Below are 18323 nucleotides of genomic sequence, written 5' to 3'. Positions count from 1 at the left end.
GTGTAAAATTTGGCTTCAAAAAATTATTAGGTTTTTGTATTACAGGTAGCGTTCCATGTATTTTAGTTCGATGCATGAGACTAACAGAGCATGTGCTCCATCCTGAAAGCAAATGTCCGATAAATAAGCAAATTTATTGGTATGAGGGTAAGCAAGTCTATCTTGTTAACCCAATCTGTCCTGTTTACTCAATTTGTCTTGTTCACCCAGTCTGTTCCGCGTGTCCTGCTTACCCAGTCTGTCCTGCTTTCTAGCTTGATCTCGATATCGATAAAGCCCTTCACTCTGGCTCTTGTGTCGCTCCCCAAAATATTTGTGCAAATCGACTTTTTCTTCATTTTAGATAAAAGTAGGACTTCTAGGCACTACAAACAATTTGATAGCAAAAGAATAATCTATTATTTACATAAAGTTCGTTCACTATTGCCCATTCTTAGAGAAAGTGGGGGCTGTATCACATCGATTTGTGCTCCCTTGAAATTTGTGCATCTAAAATGCACTACAACGCATCTTTAGGAGAAGAGCCATATCTTTTACCAGCAATGATAACAGCAGTTTATCGTCTTGATTTTTTTCAGAAATTCAATTTCGTTGATGATTTGTATGGCGATGGAAAATATAGGCATTGCCCGTTTTAGATATTAGTTATTAAAATGTTAGTAAAATATTAGAAAACAGTCTTTGAGACTGCTTATTGTATGTTGTGGTCAACTACATATCAACAATAAAATTTACCGAACAAACTTTTTGCGCGCATGACTCGTTCATATTCGAAGACAGTTTTGCCTGAAGTAACAAATTTCACAGGGTAACGCAAATCACTAGGACAGCGCATCTTGATAGTATTCTCGATATTCTAGAGTCTCGATAGTTTCTCCCTTCCCCCAAAAAATCGTGGTGACACCACTTCTAGGAGGGTGCGTTTTTACAACCTATTGCATTTGGCAGCATAGATACGTTGCATCGACTGCACAAGTAGTGGATCCATTGAGCTTCACTAACCAATTTTGGCACACCCTAGATCCACGATTCGACAGAACGACAAACAGAATTTTTTCTGCATTTTTCCATAAATGGACGGTGGGAGGGGTGTGGAACAAACGTTTTCGCCAGTGTTGCTTTATTGTAAGTTTATTTGCAAGCAAACTTTGCCACATGATTATATCCTATCTCTTCTTTTCGACAGTGAAGATGTCTCATTTCTAAAACTATTTCACCCACATAAACAAGTGGATCTGTCTATTTTTTCATGAAGTCTTGCACTTATTAATAGAATGCTTTAACCACGGACGAAAAGGATGCTCTATAAAATGGGTTTTTGAAGAAATATGATATCACAAGGAAGTTATTTGCATGATAAGTAATTAAAGTTAAATAACTCTGAAAAGAACACAAACACGCTTTATTAAAGTCGTCGAGTCATTTTAAATATTCTTTGCAATGAAACCAAAAACTACGTGATAAAATTTCGTAATATAAACAGTTTTACCATCAATCATGCTGAGGTATCAAACGAAAAATATTTGCTTGACGATTTATTTAAAATTGGTGCACTGAATCATTTGAAGAATATTTTTAGCTACTTCACGCGAAGTAAATATGGATAAAGTTTTGTTGAAATAAATAGGTAAATTAGAAAAGTTGAACAGCTTGTTGTTTGTCATCAACGAATCAAGGTGTCTTGACTTCTTAGTCTAAAACCGACGTTATAAGCCGGTTTGAACTTCGCAGGCCTCCACGAGAAGGTGGAAGACCAAATAGATCACCAGCGGGACTCTGATGTCGCACGCCATCCTCTAGTTTGCCACATCTTGACAAAGGCGTGGTAATCGAACGCGCTGTGACTGGTCGGTTGGACAGCCGGCTCAGAAGGCGCGGTGGCGTTGCCTGGCGATGGCACGCACCATCTTTTAACTTAGGAGTAGTACTCATAAGAAATGGCTGCCAGGACATCCCTTGTCGCATGCGATAGCAGAGATCGCGATCAATTTCCAAGGTTGTCGTTTTCACTGCAATATCTTGCTCCAAAGAAATTTTTTGTTGCTCCAAAGCTTGATAGCCGCGGATCGCATCCTGGAGTCTGCGCTTTAGAGATTCAATAGCAGCCTCAAGATCCGTACTTCGTCGACCAATCGATACTTGGGAATGTCGCGACATAATTCCATGTTTGGTCTGTACCCGCGTCTCTCGAGACGTGTCTGAGCGACCTGCATGTATTTCTCCTTCTCGTATATGGACTTTTTCAGCATGTCGATAGTCTCTCTCATTTTTGCCATTTCATCTGTAACCTAGATTTTCAGAAAAAATGCTTTACCAAACACACATTTATCGTCTTTCTGTTGAAATGAACAAAGCCGTTCCGAGGGCCGTTCAGAAGTCAAGTTTTAAGCACACTTGACAATTTTTAATTTTCTTTTCTGCCTCCTTTTTGTCGGCCACAAACATGAAAAGTGCAATTTCTGATAAAGCTATTAATTTTATTTCACATTTTACAAAAAATATTTTGATCATGAATAACAACCTAGACAATGGCAGCCTTTTTTATGTAGACTTTAGTGTACTTTACGACGCTTTAGACAAGAATTCTCTTTTGCATTCTTTTTTTTCTCATCTTTAATTTTAGATTCATTCTCTTGCAAGATTATAAGAAGAAGGATTTGAAAGATGCTAAAGAAATCCAAACATGTAATAAAGCAAACTTTCTGTACTTACACCTTAGAAATGTCAAAACAAGTCTTAACTTTTATTGTCAGATTTTTGGGTTTAAGCTACAATACAAAAGGATTTACTCTTCCCCTGTGCCATAAGTAAAAAAAGTTAACGCACAATTTACAACTATAACAACTCAAGTTAGGGAGGTCAAGAGTCACAATGCCCTCTAATTCATACGGTAATACCCGGCCACAAAACAAAACTAAGAGTATCCTCCAGTGAAGTATGAACCTGTTATTAATTCAACATAATTACTACGATAATGAACAAGTATAAACCGGAAATGATGTTTCCATCCTACCCTTTTCAAATGAGCGGTGAGCGTTTTCTTGGCATTGTTTGTTTCCATCACTCGTCTGTTTAACGACAAGTTCACCTTGTCAAACATCTCTTTCAACTCGTTCATAGTTCGAACAAGAAGTTCGTGAACTTTCTTTCGCAAGTTCTCCGACATTTTTCTCTCCCATCTAGCTCGTGTTATGTTGTCATATGAGAAATTTTCCCATTCTGGCAAAGTGGTAAATCTGTTGGTTAGAAAATGAGTTTGTGTGCTTCCATTTCTTTTATTTTGCAACTTCTTTGACAAACATCCAATCTCTTTCTAGATCGCAAAAACATCCACGCTATACAGGTTCCATAATATTGACCTACCTCGGATCCAATTCAATGGCGAACTTGTGATAACCCAAGCCAGAAGAATAATTGTTTAGACCGTGACAATAATTATCGATTGTCAATGCCGAGTTTTTGTCATGATTGTCTTTATCCAAGCGTTTCTTTACACTTTCTAATCTCCTATTAATGAAAAATGTCTGGTATTTATGTTCTCTGTTTCCCTAAGATATTTGTATTATTTGTTTCCTAAAGTATTCATGTTCTCTGTTTCCTAAAGTATTCGTGTTTTCTATTTCCTAAAGTATTCATTTTTTCTATTTCCTAAGATATTCATGTTTTCTATTTCTCAACATATTCATGTTCTCTGTTTCCTAGGATATTCATGTTCTCTGTTTCCTAAGATATTCATGTTCTCTGTTTCCTAAGATATTCATGTTCCCCGTTTCCAAAGATATTCATGTTCTTCGTTTTCTACAATATTCATTTTTCTGTTTCCTAAAGAATTCATGTTCTGTTTTTTCAATGTCAAATTACGCCTTTATACCTGTATTGATCAATTACTTGATCTGATGTTCTTTTTAGAGCTTCCTGTGTTGCTTCTATCAATTGAACTTCCTGTATGTTTCGGTGCATAAACACAGAATCACAATGAAAAAGGGAAAAAAACGTAAAGTGATAAACTCCAACGAATTTCTGTACGTTAAATTTATCTTTTAAATATCAATTTTTTGCTGTCTAAAGTTGCAAGAGTTGCTCTGTTTTTGAAAATCATTCAGCCACAATCTGAAGCAGAGAAGTCAAATGGTTTCGTCCAGAGCATTTCATTGAAAGCAAATAGAAGCCGTTATAGCTAGGCAACCCAAATAAAAAAAAAGTTCGAGGAGTGCCAATTTCGTTTCATTTGTGGTGATGTTATAATTTGTTTGTGTGACTATTGAAAAATTCTTTTGGTATTAGGAGCTCCGGAAACGCCGTTTGAAAAATATTAATAAATGGAAATCCATTTTTCGTGCGCGAGCCGAAATGAAGACAAACTAACATGCTTTGTTCCGAATCAAAGATCTTCTAAAATTGTAAAAAAATATTTCACTAGCACTGTATTGTTCGTATGCCTACTTCGTGAACTTTTAACGTTTTTTTTATAATTGAAAATGAGAATTTACTATGTGTCAATTCCTATTAGGCTGTGCAAACTCCGCGTGTTTTAACTCCGTCTTCGACCTAGAAAACTCCAGCTTCGGTTAAAACAAACTCCGGCTTCTGATAAAAAAGCTCCGGTTCCGCCTAAAACAAGTTAAGCTTCAGCTTGCGAGGAAAGTTTACATGTCCGAAACTTAATTAAATTTGAAAGTGGAGCATGCTGTTTCTTGGCAACTGCAGTTCCCAATCAGAGAAAAAACTCGCTTAGACGTCATTCGTAATGGACATCATGCGAAAGAAGATATTTCAGCTAGTCTCTGGTTGTCAATAAAATAAGGCATCCTGTAATCTGTCACACGTAAAATACTTGATTTTTAGGGAATTTTTTACTTTTTCATCAAGAATAAATTTGCACATTTGCTGTATTTTTCGGGCGTTACACGTCAACATTTACAAAACTGTACGAGAAATCTAAAATTTAGAAAAATATTAAAAAAAGCAACGCTTGAAATTAAACTGCAAGTAGAATTGAGCTTTCTACCGCCCCTGTTGTAAGCATTTTAACTGCAGCCAGCCATCCTTATTTTAATTTCTAGTCTGTTGCTAAGCAACATTTGGTCAGAGTTCAAGTTTCTGATAAAGCCTAGCAGAACATCATGACTTCATTTTGTGGTAGACAAAACAAAAACGTTACAAATGCACTGTCGACTAGATGGGTTTGAAATGCAATGATCGCAGTTAAACTTGCAAAGAAATTATGGAAATAGTGTTTACAAAGAATTCTTGCGTGTCAATTTTGTACAATTTTATACCATTTTACCGCTAATTGTATGATGGAATGAATTATAAACATGTTGATAATTTTTTAGTCAATTAACGTCAAATAAATTATTTCTTTCTTACTGATAAGGCACGAGAGTATATCTCTGTTAAGAAAAATGTTCTTTTAAATGAAAATGTACTATGAATTTAGGATTCATAAGCTTTATTAATGACCGAACATTTGCTTGGTAAACACCAAAATTTTTATACGACTTCCAGACAAATATGATCCCAAAGTAAACGTCTGCAAACGTATTTTCCAGTCATGGGTTTTTACGAAATTTTACATCGAAAATTCATCATGCAGCAAAACACGAAATCTTATATCTTATAAAAAAGGAATTTTTTGACGAGGCCGTTTGGTATTAAAAGGAAAAAACTGACCCTCAAAGTATGACAGACAACTTTAATTGCAGTAGTTAAGAAAATGACTTGTCTTAAACCGAATTGCAAGTTTGCAACATAATGTAGCAAACCTCCGTCATAAAACTTTTCTGAAAGAAAGCTAGTCCTCATGAGTACTGTGCTTAAGTTTTTCATGACGAGCACACGATAACGCTAGTTGAAATGAGGAGATTATGACACAAAATGAAGTACATGTTTAACTGGGCTAGACCGCAAATATAAACCATAAATACCTTATACAAATTCTTCTCAACAGTGTCTTTGACGAGGTCAATGCCAGCCCTATTCGTACGATAGGCAAGACATTTTTTCGGTACCGCCAACGGATACTGAGTTGCTGCCAGCGCTTTATCAAGCATGGCTTTGGACTGCAACAATGCATCCATTTCGGATACAACGCAAGAGCGTTCTTTCTCCACTTCCGACTTCCACGATGCGACATCCTTGATGCGTTGCCCAAGCTTTTCTTGAACGTGTTTCTGCATCTTGCTCGCATCGTACGCAATGCTCTTTGCCAGTTTGTTGCTCGCATCTCGCAACGTTCGTCCGTTCTCGACTTCGCGAAAGGCGTTCATGTAATGCGTCGCGTTCGAAGAATGCCATTCGGCAGGATTAAATTTCGAGGGGACCATGTATGTTGTAGACATGCTTTGTTTTAGAATAAGATGAAACTCAATTTGAAATTATTTACCTCGATTGTTGCAGCTTCTTTATCTTCAAGCTATTTATTCGCACATATACTGTCCTTCATTCATTGTACTTTGTCATTTTATGAAGTAACTTCTACAGACAACATTGTCACCACGTGACGCCATGGCAACGGCGTCTCTGCAAAGGTTGCTACGTGCTTATATATTTACCGTCGCTTATCGGCCACGTTTAACACAATTGCTTTCGTTATTGGCCAGAATTACAGTTTATCTAATTGTATTTTGGTTGTAGTAAAGTTTTCATCGAAAATTTCAGCTCTCTTTAGTCAAGATGAGAACAGGAATTTCTGTCATCTGTCGCGTTTAATATACTGTATTTAACTCATTTTCAAAGGAAATAATCTATATTCTATAAACAAACTAAGACCGCCAAGTCCTTCGTTTATTAAGCACATACAACCGCCTTGATGGAAGCTGTTTTCATTCATACATATCTATATATATTATATTTTTTAAGCATAGCAACTCTTTAAAAGTTTAATTTTTGTTGACTCTTACGATCATTTCATGAGTAGGCAGTAACTTTTAGATTTAACTTCTAGCGTGTGTGTTTGTATACATATATACTAACGAGTAAATAATAACGAGTAATATAATATAGTTATTTTTCAAAAACTATAACATGCATAATCCCACTAAAAAACACTCAAGAGGTGTCAATGAGGTATCTTGAAAAAAATATATAAATAAATAAATGAACGTCACTCGTGTTTTATGAACTCAATTGAAAAGTCAATTTCACCTGTTCAAGTTTTAAACTTTTAATTGTTATTTTGATAATAGATATAAATATAGGAATATTAGAGTTTTATGTGCAATTACGGATAGACATGCCAGAGTGCAGCAAATTTATAGCAATCGTCCCATTATCTAATATTATTATATGGCGAGCGTCACTTCCAGCAAATTGGCGCGCTTTGATTGGCTCAGAAACATTTTTGCCGATACCATCAATTCCCGTAATGGACCACGATCCATAACGCGTAATTTTATAGTCAAATGTAAACAAATTTCGTATATCAAACAGCAAAACGCAAGAAAAACGAAACAAAAAACAATTTACGAATGTGAGTCGAAGGAAAAACACACGGAAAACAGTTTAACTATCCAGACATTGTTACATTGTCACATTACATGTCATGAGGTTAAAGCATCATTATTAATTGTTAAGAAATTATCATAAGACTAAAATCCTAAAACATGTTACTATAAATAAAATGGTTAAATGATCTCAAGCTAATATGCACGTGAATGTCGTTTGATTTTCATATGATCAATTCTTACTAAATTACGATCATATTGTAGACATTATCATTTGACATCACCAGAGCTTAAAGTGGTTATATCACGAATTTTAGCCCCCCTTTTTTATTAGCTAAATCTAAAGACCTTGTTTCAGTGATTTTAAATCTGCAATTATAATTGAAATTGGATTGGTGAAAGTGATTTTACGGACGTTCAAAGTCACGATTTTCAGCATTTTTTTTTGCGAACTTTTTGATCGGTATGCTAATGACTTGTGACGTAGAAAGTTGAACACATATATCAACATGGCGTATTCTACTAATAATCTTAATAAGAAACACGGAGGAAAACGCTGTGTTGCTGGCGGACCTAATCAAATTAGTTGCGCCAATGATTCAAAAACCGAAGGAATGTCGATGCATCTGTTTCCTAAAAAAGAAACAGAGCCGCAAAGACATAGAAAATAGGTAAATTTTGTGCGTAAACATAGACCGGGTTTTGAGGCTTCCTCTACCTCGTGTCTGTGTTCTGCGCATTTTGAAGATTCTTGTTTTGACCTTAATTTGAGCGTGCAAGTCAAGCTCAAAAGAAGGTTGAAGAAAGATGCTTTCCCAACCATTGACGTGGCTGGGATTCCTGAACCATTACAGGACGAAATAACCGATCGAAAGCGAAGACAAGTAAGTTTACGCTTGTTTATGTTAATTTTTCTTTTGTCATATGTAAATTCGATATAAGTTTTGTAGATTATTCGACATACTCTCCATAAGCCATCGCTGAAGGACACATGTTCTCTCAATGAGGAAGTACCATCTACTAGTGATGAAGCTGAGCATGTTTAAGTATGCACTGGGGAAGCAAACGATTCGCCATTTGAACGGCTTGCTATTTTCCATTTTTACATTTATGCTATGATTTAATTCCATGTATTTTTCTTTTGTCTTTTTCCCAGACTGACATTGAAGAAAAGATATTCTTTCATTTAATTCTTTCAGCTTAACCTCTCAGTAGTTGCACCAATTTGTTTTTATTGTTTACTCTTGTTTCAAACCATTAAACTGCATGTCAACTTATATAGTGCATCCATGTATCTCCTATTTGGTTTTCATCTAGGCATATTTCCTGACCATTCCAAACTCAGCAAAGAAGGTCAGCAGTCTCTACAGTGCACAAGTTAAAAGACTATTCCATCATCGCCCCTCTGATGGTATGTAACCTGTTGTGTTACCACTTGGATATGCTTTCCGAATAAAGTGGTAAACACAAGCAGGTAAAGGCCGAGTATTCTCCCATACCATAGACCCACAAAACCATCGCATCAACCATCTGTATGCCACAGCTCTCAAGTACCTGAAGTAAATAAAAAGGTTGGACTAATTATTGTTGATGAAACAATGTTGATTATAACATTGTTTCTCATACAATTTACAATCTTACATATTTAATGATTGTGATGCTTGGTGGCGATAAGCACGTCCATTCCTATCTCTCAATAGTGGCCCGACGTTTTCAAGGACAGCCTCATGAACTAAAGGCCCAAATTTGGCATGCTGTGTTATGCATGATATTTTCTCAATGCTGCCATCGAATGTCATTTTCTGCAAAGCTGGTCCAATTTCCTTACAGCATCTGTACTCTAATGCGCCTTCTAACAAATCGGTATGACAGCATTGACAATTACACCTGAAACGTGGGAGCATTCTGGTTTATAAAGTAACTTTATGTATATTACAAACAGGAGAAAACAACAACTTACCATTCACCAAGTGGAATTACGCCATCACTTCGTTGTTCTAATGTCGCAGGGAGAATTCCATCGGGATCATCTGGAGTATGCACTTCATCACCATCTGCTAGCATTTCATCGTCATATGCGAAGTCGTTTAAATGCTCGACATAACCCACGGATTTCGAGCTCGAATCAGATACGCATTCAGACATCGAATTCGAATTATCTGAGCACTGATTTGAGGCCATACTTTCCGGACAACTTGTTTTTTAATATTTTATTGAAAATACTGTCATTATTTGTTTTTAAGACAAGAAAAACGACAACAAAATCACCTTCTATAATATAATATTATATTGACGGAAACAGACGTGTTCAACTATCTACGTCACAAGTATCAATATGGCGTCGTAAAAAATTCGCAAATAGTACCCGACTTTGGAGGCAAAAATAAGCAACTTATATTTATCTGTTTAAGTCCAGCGACATGTCATAGTTCTTCAAATAATCCAAATTTTCAATTAAGCTCATAAAAGAGGGGGGCTAAAATTCGTGATATAACCACTTTAAGGAAAGATATAAGAAAGAACGTAAAACAAATACGTCCAACCAATTTATTTTAACCGCCATGAAAGCCTTTCCCATTGTGTTCAGTCTACTGACATTCCTTGTGTTGGTCAACATGGAGCGATATCATCTTAACAAGGGAAGGTCAATGAATTCATTATTGGAAATGACGTGGAAAGAGGTTGGCCATCTTGTTATTTTTCAAACATATAAGCTTTCTGATAAAATCTCAGAGCAAATCGAGATTGAATTAGTAGGATGGAGGAGGGGAGTCTCTGCATGATTAGACCAAATCATATGAAAAAAATTAAACTTTTCTTAAGAACAGTTGCATGAAATGTTCTCATCATCAGTCAATCAGAAAAAAATATACCAGAATCTTATCTCGTTGTTTAATACTTTTACATGTCTTTCGTGGAGCTCATTCATCGTAGCAAGCTCGCTAATTTTTTGGGAGGCTCATTTTTATATGTGTCTTTGCCAGAATTTGTAGAAAACAATGGATTTCTCCCTAATTCCTCTTTATATTTCTATCAACCTTCGCATATGGAAGATGAAATCGCAAATAAGTTTGTCAGCAAAGGCGAATTATATCACTGTTAAGGAATAACAATAAAACTCATAGTTCATTTAGTACAATTTTCATGTGGTGAGCATCTTTAATAATATTTTATTCCTGTCAAGAGTGAAGTGTCGATCGATATTATACGACACTTATCACCCTGATAAAGCTGATTTATTCTCTTAGTTGAGTTATATACGTTTCCATAGTTGCGTTTTACACATATCTTGACATTGCCATCTCATTATTTTTTCTAATGCATTTGAGGAAGGCTGTCGCAGAAATTTCTTGATATTATTCCGTAAATTAAACTGCTCTCTTATTCGTTTTACAGTATGGAAATTTAATAAGAAACTACTAGACTATTTACAAGCAATCTTAACAATCCAACAGTCTAATCGAATAACAATCCAGTCTTTAACCAATACTCAACAATTAACTCCGTACTTCCTGCACTTCGTACTTACTAATGAATTAACTAAATTTTACCTCCATACGAATGGTTGCGTGAGTAGGAAATAATAGATTTCGTGCAAATGCGATATAAAATTAATATGAAATTGCATTAAGGGAAAGTTTTTGACAAAATGATCGCGAATAATAATCTTATATGCATATTTATTCCAAAATGTGGTGTTTCGTAGGTATTTTGCAGAAAGTATTGAAAGATGAAAAGAACTAAACATTGTACGGTTATAATCATTATAATGATTTCTTAATGATGACGTTGTAGTCACATGACATAGCGTAAATGCATAACAAAAATAAGTGTGTAACTGTTAAAAAAATACAGCCTGTTTAGCTCTATAACGCCGACAAACTTGAAATTTTAGGCTTGTAAGACTACACTTAAATCTATATGCCTTCGGTAAGCGACTTGCAGGCTATTTAAGGAATAAAATACATAAACAAATAAATATACATAATTAAGATTCATTCGACACTCTTTACATGTGACAGAAGTCAATTTGAGCATGCTAATAAAGGGCGTTCATGGTCGAGTAAGTGTTTTATTTTATCCCTCAAATAACCAGAAAGGTTTTTTTAGAATTTCATACAACTAAGGGTGCTCTTACATACCTTACAAAGTTGTCAGTGTTACAGAGCTGAACCAGATATTTTTACTATCTTGGCTTTCTCAGATAATCATACAGTGTATATGTCATGAGGTTATCGACGTCATTTTTGTATAAAGTTCATCATAAGAAGCTCAAAAACATGTTTTTTACCTATGTCCTTTGAGCCTCACATGATCAATTCTTACTTAAATCACAGAATAATAACCATACAGAAGGGTCACTCAAGTGTGCACCGCGTCATCACGACCGCCATTATTATTTTTTACTTGTTTCCATCCACTGCAATAACATGACGTCTTTTTTCGTAGTGGAAACGAAAATATTTCAATATAAGAAAGGATGTCGTGTCATTTTAGTGGTTGGGAACAAGTGAACAAGAGCGACCCTTCTGTAAATATAATACTCTGTGCATAAATACCATGTCACAGTAAGCACATCATTGCAAGTGATCAGAGCTTGACGCAAAATATAAGAAAAAAGAAGATAATTTTATTAATTTATTCTGTTTCATCTTGGTTTCAGTTGCAGAGGATAAGTAAAACGAAAAGTAATTGATAAACTGTTGCCTTAAAGTTCATTATCTTGTACCAATGATTGTTTTATCTTCCGAAGAGAAAGGCCTGAAGCGCACAAAACATAGCTACCGATGGCTTGATACTTCTTTATATTACGCAAATACCAAATTTAATAACTGATTCATTGTTTATTTTAAGAAACTAAACGTTGGTTGACTGTAGAAAATGTGCAAATTTTAGATGTGGTTTTGCTTTCTCGCGCTGTTCGCCTCGCCTCGTGATTGTGTCATGATTTCACATCTAGTACGTCATCGCTATTGGATATGACAATTTATCCGAACGAATTTAGCCAATCAGTTGTAAGGAAAACAAAAACTAATGTTTTAATTACATGACATGTATTAAATTCATTTCCCCTTTTTGTTTTAGCTTTAGCCATGAAAGTCTTTCACGTTGGGTTGTATCTGATGATTTTTCTTGCATTTGTCAACATGGAACGAAACAAGCGCTTAAAAAGAAGAACGATAAATTCATTATTGGAAAAGACAAAAAAAGAGGTTTGTCATCTTCTTGCTTTTCATACATAAACTTTTTAATAAACCTGTCCTTACGAGTTGGAATCAAGCCACGATAAAACTCTTTCTCGTATAAACATTTTTAAAAAGTAAGATTTTCAATATCAGCAAAAGATTTTGGAAATTAGTGCATCAATAGAAATGAAAATGTGTATAGTTTGTTAGCAAATCTTTTTCTACGTATGGTAAATTCAGCAGGATCGTTATGACGTGAGGATATTAGCTCACTTTGGATGCCTTCAATATTGAATTCTCAAAAATATGAAATGATAACTTTTTCTATATATAAAATAGTGAATCGATCCTTCTTTTCTCTGTCCAAACTTCCTTGGCAACTGTTTCTCTACTCGTGTCTTCTATTATACAATTCTTATAATCATTAGTGCAAATTGAGTGTTTATCACGTGCAATACTCGTGCATAATTCTTAAATGTTCTATTGTGTATAATAACAAGTTCAAATAACTTTCAGTTTAAAGCTGACATATAATCGTAATTAAAGTGGCCTAAATAAATTGGATTCTGGTTTATTTCCTAATGATGAAATTTCTTCTAGAATGCAAATGCTACATTTTGTGGAAGTATAAATGGAGAACGATACTTTTGTCCACGCACATTTTTTTCACCAAAATACTGTCCTAAGTACGATGTTGTCTATATTGTGTTGTCTATATTGTGTTGTCTATATTGTGTTGTCTATATTGTGTTGTCTATATTGTGTTGTCTATATTGTGTTGTCTATATTGTGTCTATTTTGTCTATATTGTGTTGTCGATATTGTGTTGGAAAACTAGCTACCGGAAAAGTATATAGGGCTAAAGAGCTTGCTTCGGTCGAAACAGTTGAAGTTGAAACACCAACAGATCGTGAAGAACCAGTTTTTGTCTGAAGCAATTCTTCTTCACTTTTCTTGATTGCAAGAAGTACTAAAGCATCATCATCTTCATCAGTCAGAATGTCACGAGATTCTGTATGAATTTTCTTTGCCTTATTTTCTCTACACAATTCGTTATTTTCAGATGACCAATCTGGCTTGCTTATCAGGCTTGTACTTTACAGCCCTGGACGTTTCAGCACTTTTTTCAGCCATGAAAACGTTTTATATTCAATATATTGCACGAGTTTGTTAGTTTTCTTTGATTCGGTCAACAAGGAACGATACCAGCGATGCCTTTTCCAATGACTAATTTATTGGTTTCAAAATACTAGATCAAAACAAACTATTATAAAGGGGAGAAGGCGAAGTGCAAAGCTTTACCGATAAACATAAAATCATATGAAAAGAATCAAAGAGTTAAACTTTTCTTCGTAGAGCAGCGCAAATTTTGAACTATCAGTAGATCGCAAGAGATATCAAAGAAACGCATGTATGTTTTTGCTTTCGTATAAACTAACGTCAATATTTTGACATCATAGCTTATCGAAAAGGTGAAAAAATTTCAATAAAAAACAGAAGGGCGTTTGTTAATCTAAATGAAAACAACATGTTCTTCGTCTAGGACGAGACTCCTTAAGTTTAAGCCACGAAAACTTATTCTAAGACGTATATTTTCAAAACGTATGATTAAAGTGACTTAAATGATGTGGATTATGATTTATTTCTAACTGATATAATTTCGTCTAGAATGTAAATCGTGTAACTTGTGGAGTAATACATGGAGTACCACATTGGTGTAAAGAGCCTCACAAAAAATGCTGCCGTAAGTACGATGGTCGTGGAACTTTAGTAAATTATGGGTGTTGTCCATGGTATGGTGGAAAATGTTGTCATAACGGTAAATGCTGTCGCCCTGGTTCCACATGTGTTGGTGAATCCTTGTGTTGGAATGGATTGAATTCAACAGTAACACATGCATAAACGACGTGTTTAAGATAGATACTTCTTGTCGCTGCTGACAAAAACAATTGTTACTCTTTTTTGCGGCTCATAATCTCCATTTCGTAATCATAACTGAACAAATATATTAAAAAAAAGTAAAATCTTTCTTTCATAATATAATTCCTATATCTCGACCTGGTCTGGATGTAGCATCATTTGTGTTGTAATTTTCAAGTGACAGAAATATTCAATTGTTTATTCCTGGTAACGCAGGCAGGGTCGGATACAGACCAAACGTTTGCATCCCTCAGAGTAGTACTGCCGCACATGCTCGTTTTAGCGCCGCAGCGTTTGGTGAACTTTTCCGTTCTTAAATGGAGCGCATAATTTGGAGGGACAAAAAAGGAAATAGTCTCAAATAAAGACTTCAAAATATATAAGCGCTGAAGTACAATAGAAACTTTAACTGCCCCCGCAGTCAACTTGCAGACAAGATTTTGCCAGGATTAAGTTTAATTTTAAGTATCTGGTTTTCATGTTTGAACATGCTGCTCATCCCTTTCAATAGAACACCACATATAAGTGAATATTTCCCCAATTATAGAGGAGAAAATTAGCATATGGGGTTACTCACTACACTGAAATAGATATCTTTCCAAATATAAAAGAGATAAGAATTTATATTGGGTCAACACATTGAAGTAGTTATCCCTCCAAATTTAAAAGAGAAAATTACTAAATGGGGTCACCACACTAAAGTAAATATCGCCACCAGCTATACTAAACAAATTACTCATTGGGTCACCACCACATTAAAGTGGATATCTCCTCAACTATAAAAAGAAAATTACTATATGGTGTCAACACATTAAGACAAATATCTACCCAACAATAAAGAGAAAGTTAAAGCAATTTTAGATAGTGAAATGTCACATACAGAATGATGTATTTCCTTGAGAAGTTCAGTCTTATCTGGGGGTATGAGGCATCTCAGATTCAATGTTTGAGAAGTTCTACTTGTCATAGATATCAAGGTTTTAATCATTTAAGGTCTCTCTAAAATTTAAAACTATAACTGTTTGTGCTCAATTATTGTCAATACACAATTTTTAAAGGCAATTCCCTGATGTTTGAGATCTGCAAGGTTCAAAATGATCTTCCTTTAGTTCAAATACGCCAGAGCTTTACAAGGATCGCGTTAGCAAACTTACGGAAAAATAAGGATATAGTAATTTGTAAACAAGACACAGGATCTGGGGGTGGGATTCTTTATAAACAAGTACGTCGATCTTAATCAGAAGTGATCTGATGTTAAAACTCAAGTCTTTGCAAGTCTTTAATTTTTTTTCAAAAACAATAGATTTCTAAAGAAATGGATAATAATAATGCTCGGAAATTTACATAGCAGGACCAAAACTTTCGGGCTTGCTAACTGCCATCTGCTGCCATATTTTATTGTCTCATAAATTCAAATGGTAAGGCCAATTACAAAGTAACCAAAACACTTACACAAGAGTCGCAGTTCACTCGCATAGAAATATGATCTATTTTTAACAGTTTTTGTCCTTTTATCACACGAAAACGAATCAAATTGATATTCCAAGTAAAAGCAGATCTTTTCCAATGTTCGGGGCTTCTTTTGAGCCAAAAATACGCATATTTTCGAGGGAAATTCGCAATATTATTGTGTCAATATCTCAGTCGCGAAGTGTCAGGACTGATTGCAAGTAGGGACCTCTTGTGCAGATCGAGGAATAATACTTTATCTTAAGCAGAGAAAAGAATGGCAAAAGCTACACAATATATTGTTTTTAAGTTGAATTCGTCACGAGAACTCCTAACGACTACGACGAGAGGACAAGGTCGAAGTATTTCACGTTGTCTTTCAGTTCTATCATTTGGCTTTGTTAAACAGAACAATTATTTGTTCTAGCTAACAGAAAATAGCAGGTGTTTGTTATTTGTTTTATTTATACCAAAAGATGATTGCTTTTTATAAAGACAATGTTTAGTCAGTGTATGATGTGTTTGTGTTTCAATATTGCATCTCTCTCTCTTGGACACAGAAATTCAACTTTGTCTTCATGTCGTCAGTTACTTTGTCGTTTATTATGAAAAGAAAAACAAATTATAGCTTTAATTTACTGTTATTTGGAAAAATTGAGAGTGTTTGACATCAAGCGTTATGTGAGTTAGTATGATCAATAATTTTATTGGAGTTTTTTTATTCACTAGCAAAGGGTATTTTAGCAGATTGTAATTGTTAATTCGAAAGTAACAGAGAAGCTGTATAATCAAATTTCAAACGTATGTATTTCAGAGCTTGTGAACATGTTAGATGTGTGAAAGCAACAATCCTGATAACAATAACCAACATCTCAACAGATTTATTGGGTTGTTTCATAGTTTCAGCTAAGCAAGCTTTAAAGGACAATTTGCTTTGCTGTTAATGCCTCATCAAAATGTTTGCATGGCATTAAGTAAGGATCTGGTTATGTTTCCGTGAGAAACTAAAGTTTATAAAACAATTGAATTGTATTATACCAAAAACTATGACCAGCCGACAATTTAAATAGTATAAAGCAAATTCCGAGAAAGCAAGACATCTTGAGATTTCAAAATATGCGTCAAAACAAGACGAGAAGTGAACTGTAAATTTTTGACTTTATTTCAAAGTCATTCTCAGACAGAATGGTATTTAAAACCATACATACACATATATATTTACAACGCATGAAATAAGTAAACGGAAGTAAGCAATAAAAATTAAATAGTGTGATATTTACAAATGCAGAGTTGGAAGAGGTGTAGTATTTCAAGAGGATGAATTGAAACTGCAGACCAGACTGGTAGAATGTCTTGTCTTGTCTTGTCTTGCGTCATCCAATGCCAGATGGCTCAGGTGAAACATGAACGTATTCCAAGTGCCAGCGTTGGCGATCTGCCATTGCAGTCAACAGGTCTTGTCCAGACAAGCCAGTTTCTTCCTCAATGATGTTCTTGAGGGTGACAAACGGGTGCCCAATTCTTTTTTTTGCTGAGAGTGTCCATAAAAGAAGCCTACCAGCGGGCTCTTCATGACGACTAACATGGCCCGCAAGAGTCAAACGCCGCTGACGAACCGTTTCAGACACACGAGGAAGCGTACCGTACAGAGATTTGTTGGTAGGATGGCTTTTCCTAGATATGTCATAGGCGTGTCTAAGCATTCTTGTGTATGTGCCGTCGAGACGCTTTTTATTTTTCACATTTAGCGTCGATGAATCTTACCCGTAGAGAAGGATTGTTTCAATGCAAGCCTTGAACACTTTAGTCTTTGTTGACTTCTTGATTGGAGACTTCCAAACTGCCTGAGAAGAATGCAGCGCACTCCATGTCAACGCTATTCTGACAGACATATCATGCTCAGTATCTGAATAACCGCCAAGGTACTTGAAGTCTTCAATACAGTCGATTTTAGAGCCATCCGATGCAAACAGGGGAGTGTCAGATGATGGATTCAGATGTATGTATTGAGTCTTTGGAGCGTTGAGGTGCAGACCAACCTCTTGACAGGCATTCTCTACACGCTTTAGGAGATCTTGAGCAGCTTCAATACAATATTCAAGAAGTGCAATGTCATCAGCGTAGTCCAAGTCGGCAATTTTTTCAGCTTTGTATCTGCTACTTCGGCGCGGCTTGAATGTGAGGCACTTCGGCGTGACTTGTGGTGATGGAAGTTCGGAGTGCGTAGTGAAGAACAATGATGAATAGAAAAGGCGCAAAGGGATCGTCTTGAAGAACACCAGTGTCAATCTTGAATGCGTTTGTTTCTCCTTCCGGGGATAGT

At 35.4% G+C, this 18323-nt stretch overlaps 1 protein-coding gene and 1 long non-coding RNA gene across 3 annotated transcripts; one reads left to right on the top strand and one right to left on the bottom strand.

The window, feature by feature from the left end:
* Window positions 1-1381: 1381 nt before the first annotated feature.
* LOC124441581 (tektin-1-like) lies at window positions 1382-6500 on the bottom strand. The gene is given in 6 exon segments (XM_046992055.1): window positions 1382-2117; window positions 2120-2288; window positions 3014-3236; window positions 3364-3507; window positions 3872-3942; window positions 5928-6500. Coding segments are annotated over 6 exon segments (1449 nt in total). The 5' UTR covers window positions 6342-6500; the 3' UTR covers window positions 1382-1689.
* Window positions 6501-11964: 5464 nt separating this feature from the next.
* Window positions 11965-14688, top strand: LOC124442662. Of its 2 annotated transcripts, XR_006947323.1 has the most exons (4): window positions 11965-12133; window positions 12342-12460; window positions 12531-12658; window positions 14300-14688. It is a non-coding gene; the product is annotated as an uncharacterized LOC124442662 (long non-coding RNA). The 2 variants fall into 2 exon arrangements; XR_006947322.1 differs by lacking the exon at window positions 12342-12460 and having other exon boundaries at window positions 11970-12133.
* Window positions 14689-18323: the final 3635 nt, after the last annotated feature.

Source organism: Xenia sp. Carnegie-2017, unplaced genomic scaffold (assembly GCF_021976095.1).
Source record: "Xenia sp. Carnegie-2017 unplaced genomic scaffold, XeniaSp_v1 HiC_scaffold_20, whole genome shotgun sequence".
Classification (NCBI taxonomy): domain Eukaryota; kingdom Metazoa; phylum Cnidaria; class Anthozoa; order Malacalcyonacea; family Xeniidae; genus Xenia; species Xenia sp. Carnegie-2017.
This window is presented reverse-complemented; position numbering and strand designations above follow the sequence as displayed.